Raw genomic sequence first — 16549 nt, 5'->3', positions numbered from 1 at the left:
CCAGAGACTCGCCCGGAACTGGAGCTCAGAGCTTGAGACTCCCTCCCGATTGAAAAAGACAACCGTGTCCTCAGCCGCCAGCCCTCTCCACATGCGCCTCCGTACCCCTGTACTTCTGCACCACACCTCCTCTGAGCCTCGGTATGCTTCTCTCTCTCCTTCTAGTTGTAGAATTTCCACTCAGCCAGCCTTCCTGTGGTTTTGGATGATGTCCATTCAGTCTTTTAGTTGAAGTGGTTGTGCGCGGCAGCAATCTCCAGTGTTTACCTATGCCGCCATCTTGGTTTCCTCTCTATACTATTTTTTATTGTGGCTGCACCAATTTACATTCCCAAGGAAATGCCATCTGTGAGCCTGTCTTGTTCAGCATCCTCATCCCATCTTTCAATGCTCTAAAATCCACTGAATTCGCCCAGGCAGTGAGGCTCAGTTGGTTGGAGCGTTGTCCTATACACCAGAAGGTTGAGGGTTCAATTTGCGGCCCAGGCTGCTGCACCCACAAGACTAGAGAAGGTCCCATCCCTCAGGGTGACCGTTGACCTCTCACCTACTTGCCCTTTTCTTTGGGGAGAACAAGACTTGATTTAATTAATTAATTAATTAATTTTTTTTTTTTTTTTTTTTTTTACATTTCTAACTAGGTAGAAGTACTGCAAGGAACATTTGACAATAAAATGTATACCATTGATATGAACAGCAAATTGGAGTTGACCGCCGAGATGATACCCCGGCCAGGCACATCGCCTGTCCCGTTCGTAAGGACATCTCCTTATCTATTGGACAAGTGTTTCTTTTTTCCCCTTAGATATGTTTTTATTGATTTTAGAGAGGGGAGAAGGGAGAGAGAGAAATATTGATCGGTTGCCTCCTGCACAACGCCCCCCCCCCACACACACACACTGGGGACTGAACCCACAGTCTAGGGCATGTGCCCAGAATGGAGCCGGTGACCTCTCGATGCATGGGATGATGCTCAGTGCCCTGAGCCACATCAGCCCGGCTGGACAAGTGTTTCCGACCCATGATGTTACCAGCGTCCTTGACCTCACGCCCTGGACCCATTGTTCCCAGACTCCCATGGAAAGAACTCACGCACGAAACCCATAGAACCTGTCTTTTTTCTCCTCAACTAGCCTCTACGTGTCTCCTTTCACCATATCTCCGCGCCCCATTCTCTACCCTTCAGCTGCCCATGTGCTTTCTACAAGTTCCTTCTCTCCTTTTTTTTTTTCTTTTGATATATTTTTATTGATTTCAGAGAGGAAGGGAGAGGGAGAGAGAGATAGAAACGTCAATGATGAGAGAGAATCACTGACTGGCTGCCTCCTGCACGGCCCCTACTGGGGATCGAGCCCGCAACCCAGGCATGTGCCCTTTGCTGGAATCGAACCTGGGACCCTTCAGTCCCCAGGCCGACGCTCTATCCATTGAGCCAAATCAGCTGGGGCAGTTCCTTCTCTTCTTAGCAGAGCCTTGACTCATAGCCTTCCCTCATGCAGCAGGAGTGCTTGAGAATCATGGGTGTCCTGGGCCTGGAGCACAAGTGTCCAAGCCTGGAAATTGGGGGGTAGCTTAGTGTAAGAATATGGGGAGTCCAGCCTTCCAGGAACAGGGCCAGTGAGGGAACGCCAGGCTGGCCTGGCTCTCAGCCAGAGGCCTCTCATCTGGGCCGCCCTCTGCAGACCAGGCCCCCGCTGCTCCTTGCGTGAGGGCCAGGCCTGGACCCTGCAGCAGCTGCTCAGCAGCTCGAGGCTTAGAGGCCACAGGTAGGGGCTGTGGATGAGGTGGGGGAAACACTTGGGAATAGGACTGGCAGCTGCATTTGCTGGTGTCACCCCTGATGCCTCTTCTGTCCCCACCCCAGGCCATGGTGAGCAATCCCCACTCTTTGGGGCTTCATGTCTACAACTACGAAGATGGCTACACCTATGATGGGAACACCAAGCACAGGCTGGTGAGCCACGTCCACACCCCACACCAGGATCAATGACGTGAAGGGCACGGCTTTGACCACCCCGGCCCAGACCAGCGCCCGTGGTCATTTCTGGGCCCGACCCTCCTTCCTCCTCTCCGTCCTTATGTGCACCTGCCTTAGGTGCTGCAGCATTTGGAGGAAACATTCCCAGCTCATCCCCAACTCAGGCAGGCAGCATTCAGCTAAGCAAGTGACACCATTAAGGTGACACCGGGGAGAGGCACAGAGGACATGGCCGGGAAGCTAACCCAGCCCCAGGAAGGCAGGAGGTCCCTACTAGCTGTTACCTGAGGTGTTAGAAGGCGGGAGCCACGGGGATGGGAAGGACTTGGATATATTGGTTGGGGGTGGTGGGGGGTGGGATCTGTAGGTCTGAGCCAGGCCTCATGCCTAGGATCCCCAACTGGACTCTTTGAACCAGTTCTTGTCACTTCCCGGAGAAATGAGAAGGGGAACAAAGTTACACCTCACACTGTGTCCAGGGCAAAGGCAACAGGGAACGAAAGAGCTTGGGGTGGCCATTTCCATGAGCTTCCAGAAGCCTTTCATGGGAGTAGAATTAGAACCCAGAGAGACCTGGACGGTCTCCAGGCTCCTCCTCCCAGCGCCCTCGCCCGCTTCTTCCCAAACCCCGATCTGGGGACTGACCCAGGCTGTCCCACTGGGGCACTGGGTCTTCTCTCTCATCCCACAGAACATTTCCCTGAAGCAGCAGCACCACTGGGGCAGGGCCGACTCCAACTTCACCTCCAGGTGTGTCATTACTCAGACTGTGGCGGCCCCGGGGTGTCTATGGGGTTCTCTTAGCAGGAGCCAGAAAAGCAAAACCAAGGTTGAGACGCCCCCTTTCATGGAGGATGGTAAGGCAAGAATGGTTAAAATAGGGAGGATAGCCCAGCTGGTGTGGTGCAGCGATTGAGCATCGACCTAAGAGCCAGGAGGTCAGGTTTGATTCCCGTCAGGGCACGTGCCTGGGTTGTGGGCTCAATCCCCAGTGGGGGGCGTGTAGGAGGCAGCTAATCAATGATTCTCTGTCATTGATGTTTCTATCTCTTTCTCCCTCTCCCTTCCTCTCTGACATAAATAAAAATATATATTTTTTAAATAGGGGGGATAAATGATGATGGAAGAAGACTGGACTGGGGGTGGTGAACAGACAATACAATATATAGAGGATGTATTATAGAATTATATACCTGAAACCTATGTAATTGTATTAATCAATGTCACCCCAATACATTCAATTTTTAAAAAAAAGAATGAGGGGCCCAGCCATATGTGGCTCAGTGGTTGAGCATCGACCTATGAACCAGAGGGTCACGGTTCGATTCCCCATCAGGCCAAATGCCCGGGTTGCGGGCTCCATCCCCAGTGTGAGGCATGCAGGAGGCAGCAGATCAATGATTCTCTCCCATCATTGATGTTTCTATCTCTCTCCTCCCTTCCTCTCTGAAATCAATTCAAATATATTTTTAAAAAATAAAATATTTTTTAAAGAATGATGCAAACACTACAAATGGCAGTTCCACAAAAATTAAACATAGAATTACCACATGATCCAGCAACCCCACTCTTTGGTACGTACCCAAACAAGTCGGAAGCTGGGTTCCAAACAGATACCTGCACGCCCACATTCACAGCAGCATTATTCAAAAAGGCCAAAAGGTGGGGGCAACCTAAATATCCATTGACAGGTGAGCAGACACACAGAATGTGGTTCCTTTACATAAGAGAAGCTTATTCAGCCTCAAAGAGGAAGGACATTCTGACACCTGCTCCCATGTGGATGGCCCTTGACCTGCTCAGGAGACAGGCCAGACGCTACAGGACAAACACGTATGAGTCCACGGGTAGGGTGTCACTAGAGTAATACACTTCAACATCAAGCATGTTTTAGTCCTATCTATAGACCTCTGTAACACTATATTATACAATTGAAATTTGCCAAGAGAGTGTAATGAAATGTTTTTGTGAAACCATGATATGCAAGGTAATGGATGTGTTCACTTTTACAGTGTGTACATGTGTCAGTCAATCATCACATTCTACATTCTACACTTTAAATAGCTCCCATTATATTTGTTAATTACACCTCAAAAGAACTGAAAAAAATATAAGTATAAAGTAAAAAATAGAACTTTGTGTGCTCTAATATAGGATTATGTTTCTCTTGTGCTTGTGGAAAATTCATTGAAAAGCCACCTTACAATTTAAGTATTTAACCATAAATACAGTTCTCCCAGTAATATGTTCAGCTCACACCCTCAGACCTTAATCCAACAGAACTAGAACACAACAACAACAACAAAAAGCAACAACAATACCGAAATCTCCTTTACTTGGAATTAAGAAGCACCCTTACAAATAATCCTTGAATCAAAGAACTCATGAAATACAGCTAAAATATACTCAGAGGAAAGTTTATACGTCAAGCACTTTTGTCATTGGGAAAAGGTACGACTAAAGATAAATGAACTAAATATTTAACTTAAGGAACCAGGGGAGCAAAAAAAGGAAATTATGAGAAGGGAATTAATAATTATACGATCTGAAATGAATTAAATAAAAAGCAAAAAGACAACATAAAGTCAAAATGAAAGATAAACTGGCTCTTCAGAGGACTGGTGTAATGAATAATACCCTATAATCCTGATGGAGAAAAGACAGAATTAAGATGAGCAATAGGAATAGAAAGTGAAGATAAAAGTATGAATACAGAAGCTACTTTTTAAAAATATATTTTATTGATTTTTTACAGAGAGGAAGGGAGAGGGATAGAGAGTTAGAAACATTGATGAGAGAGAAACATCGATCAGCTGCCTCCTGCACATCTCCTACTGGGGATGTGCCTGCAACCCAGGTACATGCCCTTGGCCGGAATCGAACCTGGGACCATTCAGTCCACAGGCCGATGCTCTATCCACTAAGCCAAACCGGTCAGGGCCAGAAGCTACTTTTAAAGTGAGAAAACATTATATGAAGCTCGGTGACAATAAATCTGAATGTCAGGTGTTTTTTTTCGTCTGTTAAACCGCACCTGAGAATATTTTCTCCATTAATTTTTTTTTTATTATTAAGAGTGGAAGGTGCCGAAATCGGTTTGGCTCAGTGGATAGAGCGTCGGCCTGCGGACTGAAAGGTCCCAGGTTCGATTCCGGTTAAGGGCATGTACCTGGGTTGCGGGCACATCCCCAGTAGGAGATGTGCAGGAGGCAGCTGATCGATGTTTCTCTCATCGATGTTTCTAACTCTCTATCTTTCTCCCTTCCTCTCTGTAAAAAATCAATAAAATATATTTAAAAAAAAAAAAAAGAGTGGAAGGGAGGGGAGAGTCAGAGAGAAACATTGATGTGAGACACATTGATTGGTTGCCTCCCACACATGCCCTGACCAGGGCCAGGGATCAAGCCTGCAGCTGAGGTATGTGCCCTTGACCAGAATCGAGCCAGCAACCCTTCAGCCCATAGGCTGACCATCTAACTACCGAGAAAAAAACCAGCGGGGCCAGATGTTCTTTTCAACAAGTTATCTATATATATCAAAGTCTCAGTGACCGGTCGACAGGTTGACCAGTCACTATGACATGCACTGACCACCAGGGGCAGTCTCAACACAGGAGCTGCCCCCTGGTGGTCAGTGTACTCCCGCAGCAGGAGCGCTGCTCAGCTGACCGGGATGAACAGGGCAGGGATGAGTGGGAGTGGCACCTCCCTGGCCCCCTGCCACTTCGTGCACTTCTACATCCCTCGCGGGATGCCAGCTTCAGCCTGATCCCCGCAGGCCAAGCCGAGGGACCTCCCGGTGCACGAATCCATGCACCGGGCCTCTAGCTTAAAAATAAATGTTGAATCGTGCACGTGCGATACATATGAAGCTCTCGCTGGCACCAATCACACACGTGTGTTTTGATCTGTCATTGTCAATCATGAATTTGGTTGACACTTCTATTATAGAGAAATGGCGAATAGTGATATTAAAATATTTCTTCTAATTAATTTCCTTTCAATGTGCACGTGTCCATGTACTGGGCCACTAGTTATATAAAAGTGAACAAAACTGATTCAAGAAGAGGTAGAAACTCAAGGGAAGGTGGGGTCACCATATGTGAGCAGAGGTCCTCAGTCAATTTTCTGGTGTGTCAGAATGGATGGACAGATGGACGGACGAACAGATGGATGATAGATAGATAGATAGATAGATAGATAGATAGATAGATAGATAAGCAAATAGATGGACAGGTCGGCAATTCTTTCTACTGCAACACCAGTGTGCAATAACCAACACTCCTTTTGCCTTACAGCATAAAGAAACCCACATTCTCCACCATCACTGTGGATATAGCCAACAAGGAAATTTCGTGCGTGGACCTCAAGCCACTGGTATGTCCCAAACCTTTGCTACCCCATATCCTTTGTCATCAGTGTTACGAAGAATGGCAGCAGGCCTCGATTGACTTCTCCCTGAGGGGCTGGCCACGCCCACATTCAGGATGTGGAAAGGCCGGTGATGCTCTCCCCTTGCTGGGTCACTGCCCCTCCTCAGTTATCCTCCAGGGCTGCCACTCGTGACTGACCACCCTCGGAGCAGGCGTGTGAATCCTGGTCCTTGTTGGTCATGTACCGTCAGCCCCTGGTGACTCAGGCAACAGCTCCTAAGAGAAAAAACTGTGGTTCTGGATTGGTCGGTGTGCAATGGAGGACTGTGTTCTCGGGTGAATACTTGCCATCTTTATGCATTTGCCAGCCCTGGGAGGGGCGGTCCTGTCAGCAAGGCCCCAGGAGCCAGAGCATCAAGATGACAAAAAGAAGAAAATACAGTGACTACAGTGGGTGAGGGCACTAAGAAGATGGACCTGAGGAACAGGACACCCTCCTTGGCTCAGTGGATAGGGCATCGGCCTGCGGACTTAAGGGTCCTGGGTTCGATTCCAGTCAAGGACACATGCCTTGGTTGCAGACTCAATCCCCAGTAGGGGGCGTGCAGGAGGCAGCTGGTCAATGATTCTCCCTCATCATTGATGTTTCTCTCTCTCTCTCTCCCTTCCTCTCTGAAATCAATAGAAATATATATTTTAAAAGATGCTAAAGTTTATATTGTCTATTTACCACAATTTTTGAAAAATTGATACAAATCTCGCATGCTGTTTTATGGTTAAGCCCATGTTCGTCTTAAAATAAAGGTCCCTTTTCAAATAATGGTCTCCCTGTCCTGTGGATTTAGATTCCCTAGTAGATCACTGAGGGTACCTCCACACCCCAGTTTGAGAAGCACATCCCTAAGGCTGTCAGGCTAACCCCATATTGGTCTTTCTCTTTTCTGTTTTTCATTGTAATCCCTTCCTTCCTCCCCCCCCTCCCTCCCTCCCTTCCTCCCCTCTCCCTCCCTTCCTCCTCCCTCCCTTCCTTCTTCCCTTCCTTCCCTACTTCCTTTGCACTCTGTATCTCAAACATTGTGCTGAGTTTATACATTGGGTTCTGGTCTCTTTGAAACTCCTAAGAGGCAGGTCAGCAGTGGGGGGACCTCAGCTGTGCCCCTGTGCTCAGCAGGCTCTTCGGGTCTGAGCTCCATGGGGCCAGTCATAGTCACAGTGAGTTCCCATGCCAGGTGTCCCCGACTGGTCTTCAGTGTGGCTGGGCTATTCGTGGCCCTCACTGATCCGGTTCTCTCTCTCTCCCTCCCTCCCTCCCTCTCCCCAGACGGCGCTCATTTCCATTGGCTGTGACTTGAAGAAAAAGATCGTTGTTCAGAAGTAAGTGTGTTACTGATATTGGGGTGGTGGGGAGTGGGGTGGGGGATGGGGTGGGATTGGTCGCCGTGGCTCCACAGTGGCTGAAGTGCTGCATCCTGTGTACTTGTGTCTCTGCTCACCGTTTCCACCACAAACAGGCGCTAGTCTATACTATTAGGTCAAGTCACCAACTCGGCGACATTCACATTTTTTCCCTCTTCCCTAGTCATTTTGCTCATCCTAGACCAGTGATGGCAAACCTTTTGGGCTCGGCGTGTCAGCATTTTGAAAAACCCTAACTTAACTCTGGTGCCGTGTCACATATAGAAATTTTTTGATATTTGCAACCATAGTAAAACAAAGACTTATATTTTTGATATTTATTTTATATATTTAAATGCCATTTAACAAAGAAAAATCAACCAAAAAAATGAGTTCGCGTGTCACCTCTGACACGCGTGTCATAGGTTCGCCATCACTGTCCTAGTCCTTCCTTTTAATTCCTTATTTCCTCATTTTAACCAAAATCATGCCAGGTATTTTGTTTTAATTGCTTGATGAATAATTTGGGAACTTTGCCTCCAGTATCCATCACTACCCAGGGAATGAGGCCACGAGAATCCAAGAAAAAGACAAAGTCTGGCCTGGCCGGTGTGGCTCAGTGATTGAGCATCAACCTGTGAACCAGGGGGTCGTGGTATGATTCCAGGTCAGGGCACATGCCCAGGTTGCAGGCTCCATCCCCAGTGGGGAGTGTGCAGGAGGCAGTCAATCAATGGTTCTCTCTCTCCCTCTCCCTTCCTCTCGGAAAGCAATAAAAATATACTTCAAAAAAACAACACCAAAGTCTGAAGATTGGCCAAGTTACCAGCCTTTTGCCCTTCAGGCAGGGTCTGGGTAGAGAGGAAGCCCTAAGTTGCAGTACTGCCAACCCCCCTGGTGTAAATACTCCCAGGGCACTGATGCCCGGCTGCCCATGAGTCATCACAGGCCTCCCGATCTGCAACTTTGCAGTCGGCTCCAGGGCCCATCAGGAGCGGACCTTAGTGCTCCCTGCAAAGGCGATCACACACTCAGGTGATGACTCCCCCCCACCCCCTCCCCCCGCCACCCCCCTCCGCCCAGGGAAACACTTCACTGAAGCAATAAATTACTTATTTAGAACATGTGTGCAGGAAAGGTTCTTAACACAATATTTAAAAACTTTTACCTTAGCCAAAACTGGTTTGGCTCAGTGGATAGAGCGTCGGCCTGCGGACTGAAGGTCCCAGGTTCGATTCCGGTCAAGGGTATGTACCTTGGTTGCGGGCACATCCCCAATAGGAGTTGTGCAGGAGGCGGCTGATCGATGTTTCTCTCTCATCGATGTTTCTAACTCTCTATCTCTCTCCCTTCCTCTCTGTAAAAAATCAATAAAATATTTTTTAAAAAAAACAAAAAAACTTTTACCTTAGAGAGTGGGAAGGTATTTGCCACATATGTAACCAACAAAGGACTGGTAACCAGAATTTATAAAGAATTCCTACAAATCAATTTAAAAAGGGAGAGAGAGAGCCCTGGCAGGATAGTTCAGCTGGTTAGAGCGTTGTCCCGATATGCCAAGGTTGTGGGTTCGATCCTGGTCAGGACACATACAAGAAACAACCAATGAACGCATAAATAAGTGGGCAGCAAATCCATGTTTCTTTTTCTCTCGCTCCCTTCCTCTACCTAAAAATCAATAAATTAAAAGAGAGAGAGAGAGAGAGAGAGAGAGAGAGAAATGAACAGACCAAAAATGGGCAAAGGCATGTCTAAAAAAGAAAAGAAAAGGAGGCTGATAGCATGTGACAGGATGCTGAGAAGGTCAAGCTCGATTAATAGGGAAACGAAAATGAAAACCTGTGTTGGAGACCTCATTCCCCCACAGGAGGGGCTGGCAGAGCCTAGCCAGTGGCGAGTCCTGGGGCGGCTGGGGACCCCTCGGGCAGCTTCCGGAACTCACAGGAACTACTGGTGGGCGCGCACACCTCCCGTCCCGCTCCTGTGGAAAGCACATCCATCAGTCAGCCCTTCCACTCGTGCACATTGCACTGGTGCAGGTTCCAGAATGTTTCCTGCAGCATTCTTCTCCTCCATCCTCACCCGAGGAAATGCTTATTGATTTTACTAAGGGGGAAGGGGCGGAGGAGGGGAGGGGGACAGGAGGAGAAGGGGAGGGGGGTACATTGATTGGGGACCAAACCCACAACCCTTCAGTATAAGGGGCAATGCTCCAAACAACTGGGCCACACCGGCCAGGGCTGCAGCATTCTTTCTTTTTTTTTTTTTTAACTATTTTTTTTACAGAGAGAGAGATGATTGATTTGTTGTTCTACTCACTTGTGCATCATGGGTCGATTTCTGTATGTGCCCTGATGGGATTGAACCCCAGCCTTGGTGTATCTAAGCCCCTGCGCTACCAGGCCCGGGCCTAATAGCACCAAGCTGGAAGCATGCCAACTCAAATGCCCATCGCGAGAGCCAGCACGTCAGACTCCGGCTGGTGGGCACATGCCTCGTCTGTTATGCCGGCCGCGAGTTTGACGTGCTTGGACCAGAGGCTGGTAGGTCAGGTATGATGTTTTGATACAAAGGACTCATGTGGCAATGAAAACAAATGAGGCAGAATTAGCTGGATGGATCGTTCTAAAGACATAAGAGAACACACATAGCATGCGTCTAGTGACCAGCCGTGGACAAACTACGGCCCGCGGGCCGGATCCGGCCCGTTTGAAATGAATAAAACTATTGAAAAAAAAGACCGTACCCTTTTATGTAATGATGTTTACTTTGAATTTATATTAGTTCACACAAACACTCCATCCATGCTTTTGTTCCGGCCCTCCGGTCCAGTTTAAGAACCCACTGTGGCCCTCGAGTCAAAAAGTTTGCCCACCCCTAAGTCTAGTCTTAAGAAGACAAAATCAGGCAAAAATCAACTAAGGATGAATGCCCAGGTGGCATAGTACATAGAAGAACAAGGAAATGATGGTTTCAAATGTCAGAACGCTCAGTGCCATGATTTTGGCCTTAGGGCTCCTTGGAGAAAGGGCTGATTCTAGGCTGGGCAGATAAGATGCAAGGTAAGCCTGGAGTGCCCTGGCCGGTGTGGATCCGTGGTTAGAGCATTGGCCTGTACACCAAAGGGTCTCCGGTTTGATTCCCAGTCAAGGGCACATACCAGGCCTGCAAGTTCAATCCTAGGCCCATGCAGGAGGCAACCAATAAATGCGTCTCTCTCACATCAGTGTTTCTCTCACCCGCCCCCCCTCCCGCCCCCCTGCTTTCTCCCCGTCTCCCCTGTCCCTCTCCCTCTGTTCCACTCTCTATAAAAATCAATGGGAAAATATCCTTGGGTGAGATAAGCCTGGAACATCTCGGAGAACCAGAAAGTAAGAAAGGGCTCGAATATCAAACCAATGGGGCATATATGTCAAAGGGAAGAATTCATGTTGCTTCAGTTCTGTGTGGGGTCAGCAGCGTCTCACCCCCTTTTGTTGCTTTCAGCGAAATCTCAGCCTGTTACAAAGGCATCCTCGACCCCGTGGCCCTTCAGGACAATTACAGCTACGTCATCGAGAAGTGAGCCAGCGCTTTCCCTTCACCCCCTCCCTCCTGTGACCACCCCCATCTTACAGGCCCTTCCCAGCCTGCGCCGGCTCCTCTGAGCGAGGAGAGCTGGCCAGACACTGTGGCCAAAGCAGGAGGGGGTGGGAGCCCAGGTGCGCCTTTCAGCCGTGCTCTGGTCCCTCGTGCCACCAAGAGGGCATGGAAGGGGCTCGGGGAGCCCCTCCCCGCTGGTGCAGCCCGCCCCCCCCCCCCCCCCGCTGTGAGAAGACATGGCCTTGGATACAAACCAAAAGGCAGTCAGCTGTCCAGGGCCACGGCCACGGCCAAAACTGGCGCGGTTGGGCTTACTGACCAGTGTGGCTGCAGTCAGGCCTCATGAGGCACAAAGGAATGTGTGCGTCAGGGGTCTTCATGGAAAGAGAAGTGACAGGATGTGTGTGTGAGACAGACAGAGGGACAGAGAGACAGAGAAACAGTGAGAGAGACAGAAAGACGGAGAGGGAGGGAGGGAAGGAGGGAGGGAGAGAGAAGGCACAGTTTTTTTCTATTAAGGCCTTTGAATGCACCTGCCTTGGGGAGGGCACTCTACTGAGCCCAACTGATTTAAATGCTAATTTCATCCCCAAGAAACACTCTCATGGAAACATCAGAATAATGTCTGACCACACATCCAGGTTCTGGGGCACAGCCAAGTGGACCCAAAATGTTAACCATCGCAGGGGGGATGGCTGCTGCCCCCTCCTCAGACTCCCCTCCCCTGGAAGCAGCTGAGCCTGGGAGGAGGGGGTGGGGTGCACCGGGCAGCCTGGAGGGGCCTCACCCCTGCCCCCTCTCTGCTCAGGGGAGCCTACAACCTCAACTTCCAGGGCCAGAAGGCCACCCAGGACCTGGTGGTGCACTACCCTTACGAGAAGCTGGGCTGTCCCCTCCTCGTCCACTATGACACCCCCTGGAAGCCCGTGGTGGAACTGTAAGCTCCCTGTGAGGCTGGCGGGGGGCGGTCGGCCATGCTCCCTGCTCCCCGCTCCGCCTGGCCCTTCAAGTGCCCCTGTCACTCTTGGATAAAGCTCAGTCTTCCCCTCAGCCCCCTCCACCCCCGGCCTCTCCAGCCCCACTGTCCCCCTGCCAGCTGTGCCCTCTCCCTACCCTGTTCTTGGTCCCCCCAGCTCTCAGCTCAGACAGCCCCTACGTGCCCACCCACCCACTGTCTTAGCTCCCGTGGCCATGACAACATTCCAGGGACGGGGGCGGGGGTCGGGGGAGGCCTTAGACGTCAGACGTGACTGTCCCTCAGTCCTGGGGCCCCAAGTCCAAGAGCAAGGGGTCGGCAGGGCTGGTTCCGCCAGGCCCCTGCGCCCCATGGCCTCCTCCTGCTTCCGGGTGGCGGGAGCCAGTGAGCCCTGGAGTCTCCTCTCCTCCGGGGTCAGGGCCCCTCCGGAGAGTCACCCTGGGGGCTGGGGCGAATTTGGGGGACACACTTTGGTGTCATTCTTGCATTTTTACGGGTGATGGATGGTCCAGTAAGGTTACTTCAGCACAGGCCCTCGGGGGCTGGGACCAGGGCCCCCGGCCCCATGGTGGCCCAGGACTCTCTGCGGCGGCGGTGGAAACGCCCCATAATTCTGGGCCACCCGATGGGCAGCCAGGAGCTCCACGCGGCCACCGGGCACTGGGCATGTAGCCTGAGCACCTGGCTTTCCATGTGACTTAGTGGGAACTAATTGGAAGAAGCTCATCTGCCTGGCCTATCTCTGACTGCGCGGCTGTGGCCAGCCGGAACAGCTCACGCCGCACGCATTAGGGTAGCGTTGGCCCCTCACGTCTTAGTTCCGCCTGTCCCACTCCACGCCCAGGTGGAATCCCAGGCAGACACACAGGACCGAGCCGTGGCCTAGGGACCAGCCCTGGCTCAGAGCTGCCACGTGGGGATGTGTGAGCGGGGGTGAGGGCAGGAAGAGGTCCTGTCCGCGGAGGTCAGCTCCACGCTGGCGGGAGCCAACAGAACGTGCTCCGAGCGACGGCGCCTTAGAGCACCCTCCGTTCCCGCCCGGGATGGGGCCCTGCTGCTCGCTGCCGGGTGCTCGTCCGGAAAATGCCAGCGGACTGGTGCGAAGGGTGTCGTTCATGGTTTACTGGCTTATTAATTAATCGGAATCTTTAACAAATGACGTCATTCAGAGGTAGGACATCACACCAGCGTCTCCCAGGCTCTGCTCATGTGTCTCCTCCCCGGAGATGCCTCTGTCCACCCCATGGAAAATCTCAATGCCTGGCCCCTCCCGTGCCCCCCTCCCCTCTGTCCCACCTGCCTCTGCTGCGTCCACCTGTTGGCCATCCAGGAGTGTCCGCCGGGGGCGGGAGCTCCGCTTTGCTCTGTGGCTCGCCCCGCCCCAGAACGGTCTCCTCACCCAGGGCGCTGCTCCCTGCACAACCCCAGCCCCGCCGCTCTTGTGCGTGTGTCCTAGGTGGCAGGGAGGGAAGTTCCAGGAGGAGGTGGCGGCCGAGTACGTCTTGCTGGAGGTGAACGGGCTGTTCACGTACACGTACTCCCTGACGGCGCGGACCGCGCTCTGCAGTTCCCAGCCGCAGAACTGGACCAGCATCGAGGAGGACTCCTGGGGCGGGCCCTTGGCCTGGGACCGCGAGGTAGCAGTCACTCTTCCAATCGTTTGGGTCCGTCTGGAAGATGCTGTCCCAGAATGCCACAGCCGGGGGTTGTGGACAGCAACATTTATTCTCTCCATCCTGGGGGCTGGAGGTCGAGGTCGAGGTGCGGCAGACCTGTTGTCTGGTGAGAGGCCACCTCCTGGTTCCTAAGTGACTGTCTTCTCCCTGTGTCTCCACGTGGCCGAGGGGCGAGGGAGCTCTCGGAGGTCCTTTCACAGGGCACAGCTTTAGGACCTAATCACCTCTCGAAGTCCCCATCTCCTCTACCATCCCCTTAGGGGTTAGGTTTTAACAGGTGAATTGGGGAGGGGGTACCAATATTCAGTCCACAGCGGGTGTGGGGGGAGGGGGTACCAATATTCAGTCCACAGCGGGTGGGGGGGGGGGCGGGGGGGTGGAGCACAATGGGAATGTAAGACCTGTGACTCCTTTGGGAATCTCTCCCAAAGGCTTTGGCCAAACATTCAGAGCTGTGGGCATTGCTGATCATGTTCTAGAACCATCCAAATGCCCATTTCTAAGGGGCAGATTAAATTTGCCATCTGTTCTGCTCAGCGAGCATTTCTATCGTGCACATTGGTTTGTACACAACTGACACGTAAGGACACGATGTCAGTAAAGGGAAGAAATTGCATTAGTCCTTTTGGGATGCACATGAATAATTTCCATCGACTGAGTCCCTCAACTCCAAAGGCACAGACACAGCGCAATGCAGCAACGCTACCAATAGGTGACGCTCCCACACCTGGGCCCAGTCCTGCCTGCGGATTCTTGGCTCCTTTTTTTTTTTTTTTTTTTTTTTTTTTTTTAAATATATTTTATTGATATTTTACAGAGAAGAAGGGAGAGAGATAGAGAGTTAGAAACATCGATGAGAGAGAAACATCGATCAGCTGCCTCCTGCACATCTCCTGCTGGTGATGTGCCCGCAACCCAGGCACATGCCCCCGACCGGAATCGAACCCGGGACCTTTCAGTCCGCAAGCCGACGCTCTATCCACTGAGCCAAACCGGTTTCGGCTTGGCTCCTTTTTAAAATCCTCACTGGAGGACATGGGGTTTTGTTTCAATGTTTTTTTAGAGAGAGAGGGAGAGAGAGAGAAACATTGATGTGAGAAACATCCATTGGTTGCCTCCCCTACATGCCCTGACTGGGGATCAAACCCGCAACCTAGGTATGCTGGCCTGATTGGGAATCGAACCCGCAACCGTTTGGTGCATGGGACGATGCTCCAACCAACTTAGTCGCGCAGCCAGGGCGTGGCTCCTTTCTCCCCCTCTGCCATGTGCGTTTGGTTTTGTTGGTGACATTGGGTTTACTTGTGCGGGCGTTTTAACGATGTGACGTTCACAGAACACAGTGAGGTTTTAGAGCACACACTCGTTTGTCTTGTACATTCACCATGTTGCACAGATGCCGGGAAAGCAGAGGGAGGGGTGAAGCAGCGTCCACGGCCACCTCCACAGGGACCGGGAGCCCGGGGCCCACCCAGGGAGCACGGGGCCCTGGCCTGAACCTGGGTGGCTGGTGAGCAAGTGGGGCTGACTGTGGTGCTAGCATGGCTTTCCCCAGCTCCCATACCCCTGTTCTCCTCCCCAGAACTATGTGAGCTGCCACAACCCCAACAATGACAGTCCCTTGCAATGGCCTAACGTCCCATATCAGATCTTGGGAGGCCCAACAGAAAACAAGATCATTTTCGACCAAAGGAATGGAATCTATATCTTTATCATTAATATCGTGGATCCGTACTATAGGTGAGTAGGGCGGGGCCTCTGGGAACGGCTGGGCACATCACACGTCTGGGAGACCCGTTCTCCCAGCGGGGGCCACAGGTACCCTCTCATGCCATGTCTGGTGATGTGAAGGAGCCAACTCAGAAATGTTCAGGGATTCTGCAAGCCAGCTGACTTGAAATTGGCCACGGTGGGAGTATTGACACCAGGGGAATCAGTGCACAGTATCAACCAGAACTCTCCCACCCCAGAGCTGGCTGTTGAATACTTACCACCCAGAGGACTGAGAACCTCCTAAGTCACATCTGGTGTGCTTGTCTGGATCAGCAGTGTCTCCCACTAAGAAGGGAATCATGGGGGCCCATTCTCTCCCTCCATCATCTATCCCTTTAAGACAGGTACAAACTCCACCTCCCAAAGCATGTGGAGACCCTGCCTTCCCTAGAGGCCCCACATCCTGGACCAGAGGGACTAGCTCTGAGGTGGCACTGGGCAAAAGGCACCGGGGTGGGGACATCCAGAGGAGAGGGGGCTACCTGTGAGATGTGTCACCCCCTCCTCCTTCACCTGCCTCCAGTAGCGGCCTCAGCGAGTTCTCCCATCCCCTGGTCCCCCTCCTGGGGCGCCCTTCCTGCCCATCCTGCTGGCCGCCAGCCTCATGGATGTCTGTGGCTGTGGTCCTGCCCCTCTCCACTTGCACGCTGTGATGGAACCTGAGTATAGAGCAGGGGACTCCAGGGGTCCGGGGGGGGGGGGCGGGCATGACTGCTGCCAAAATACACACGAGGAAGGCAGACTCAGGATGGATAGAGTTGAGTGGATATATATGGGACCTGCTGTCCAGGGCCCTC

General features: G+C 51.6%; 1 protein-coding gene across 1 annotated transcript in view; it reads left to right on the top strand.

Annotated features, from left to right (window-relative positions):
* Nucleotides 1-16549, top strand: part of CATSPERD (cation channel sperm associated auxiliary subunit delta) — a 47708-nt gene that overhangs the window by 30634 nt on the left and 525 nt on the right. The window contains exons 14-22 of the mRNA XM_059697035.1: nt 642-755; nt 1865-1954; nt 2670-2728; nt 6276-6354; nt 7672-7724; nt 11232-11306; nt 12136-12264; nt 13760-13940; nt 15562-15719. Of these exons, the coding sequence (XP_059553018.1) occupies nt 642-755; nt 1865-1954; nt 2670-2728; nt 6276-6354; nt 7672-7724; nt 11232-11306; nt 12136-12264; nt 13760-13940; nt 15562-15719 (938 nt within the window). The remainder of the gene's footprint in view (nt 1-641; nt 756-1864; nt 1955-2669; nt 2729-6275; nt 6355-7671; nt 7725-11231; nt 11307-12135; nt 12265-13759; nt 13941-15561; nt 15720-16549) is intronic.

This window comes from Myotis daubentonii, chromosome 5, assembly GCF_963259705.1.
Source record: "Myotis daubentonii chromosome 5, mMyoDau2.1, whole genome shotgun sequence".
Lineage (NCBI taxonomy): Eukaryota > Metazoa > Chordata > Mammalia > Chiroptera > Vespertilionidae > Myotis > Myotis daubentonii.
The sequence above is the reverse complement of the archived record's forward strand: the minus strand, read 5'-3'. Positions and strand labels throughout refer to the sequence as shown.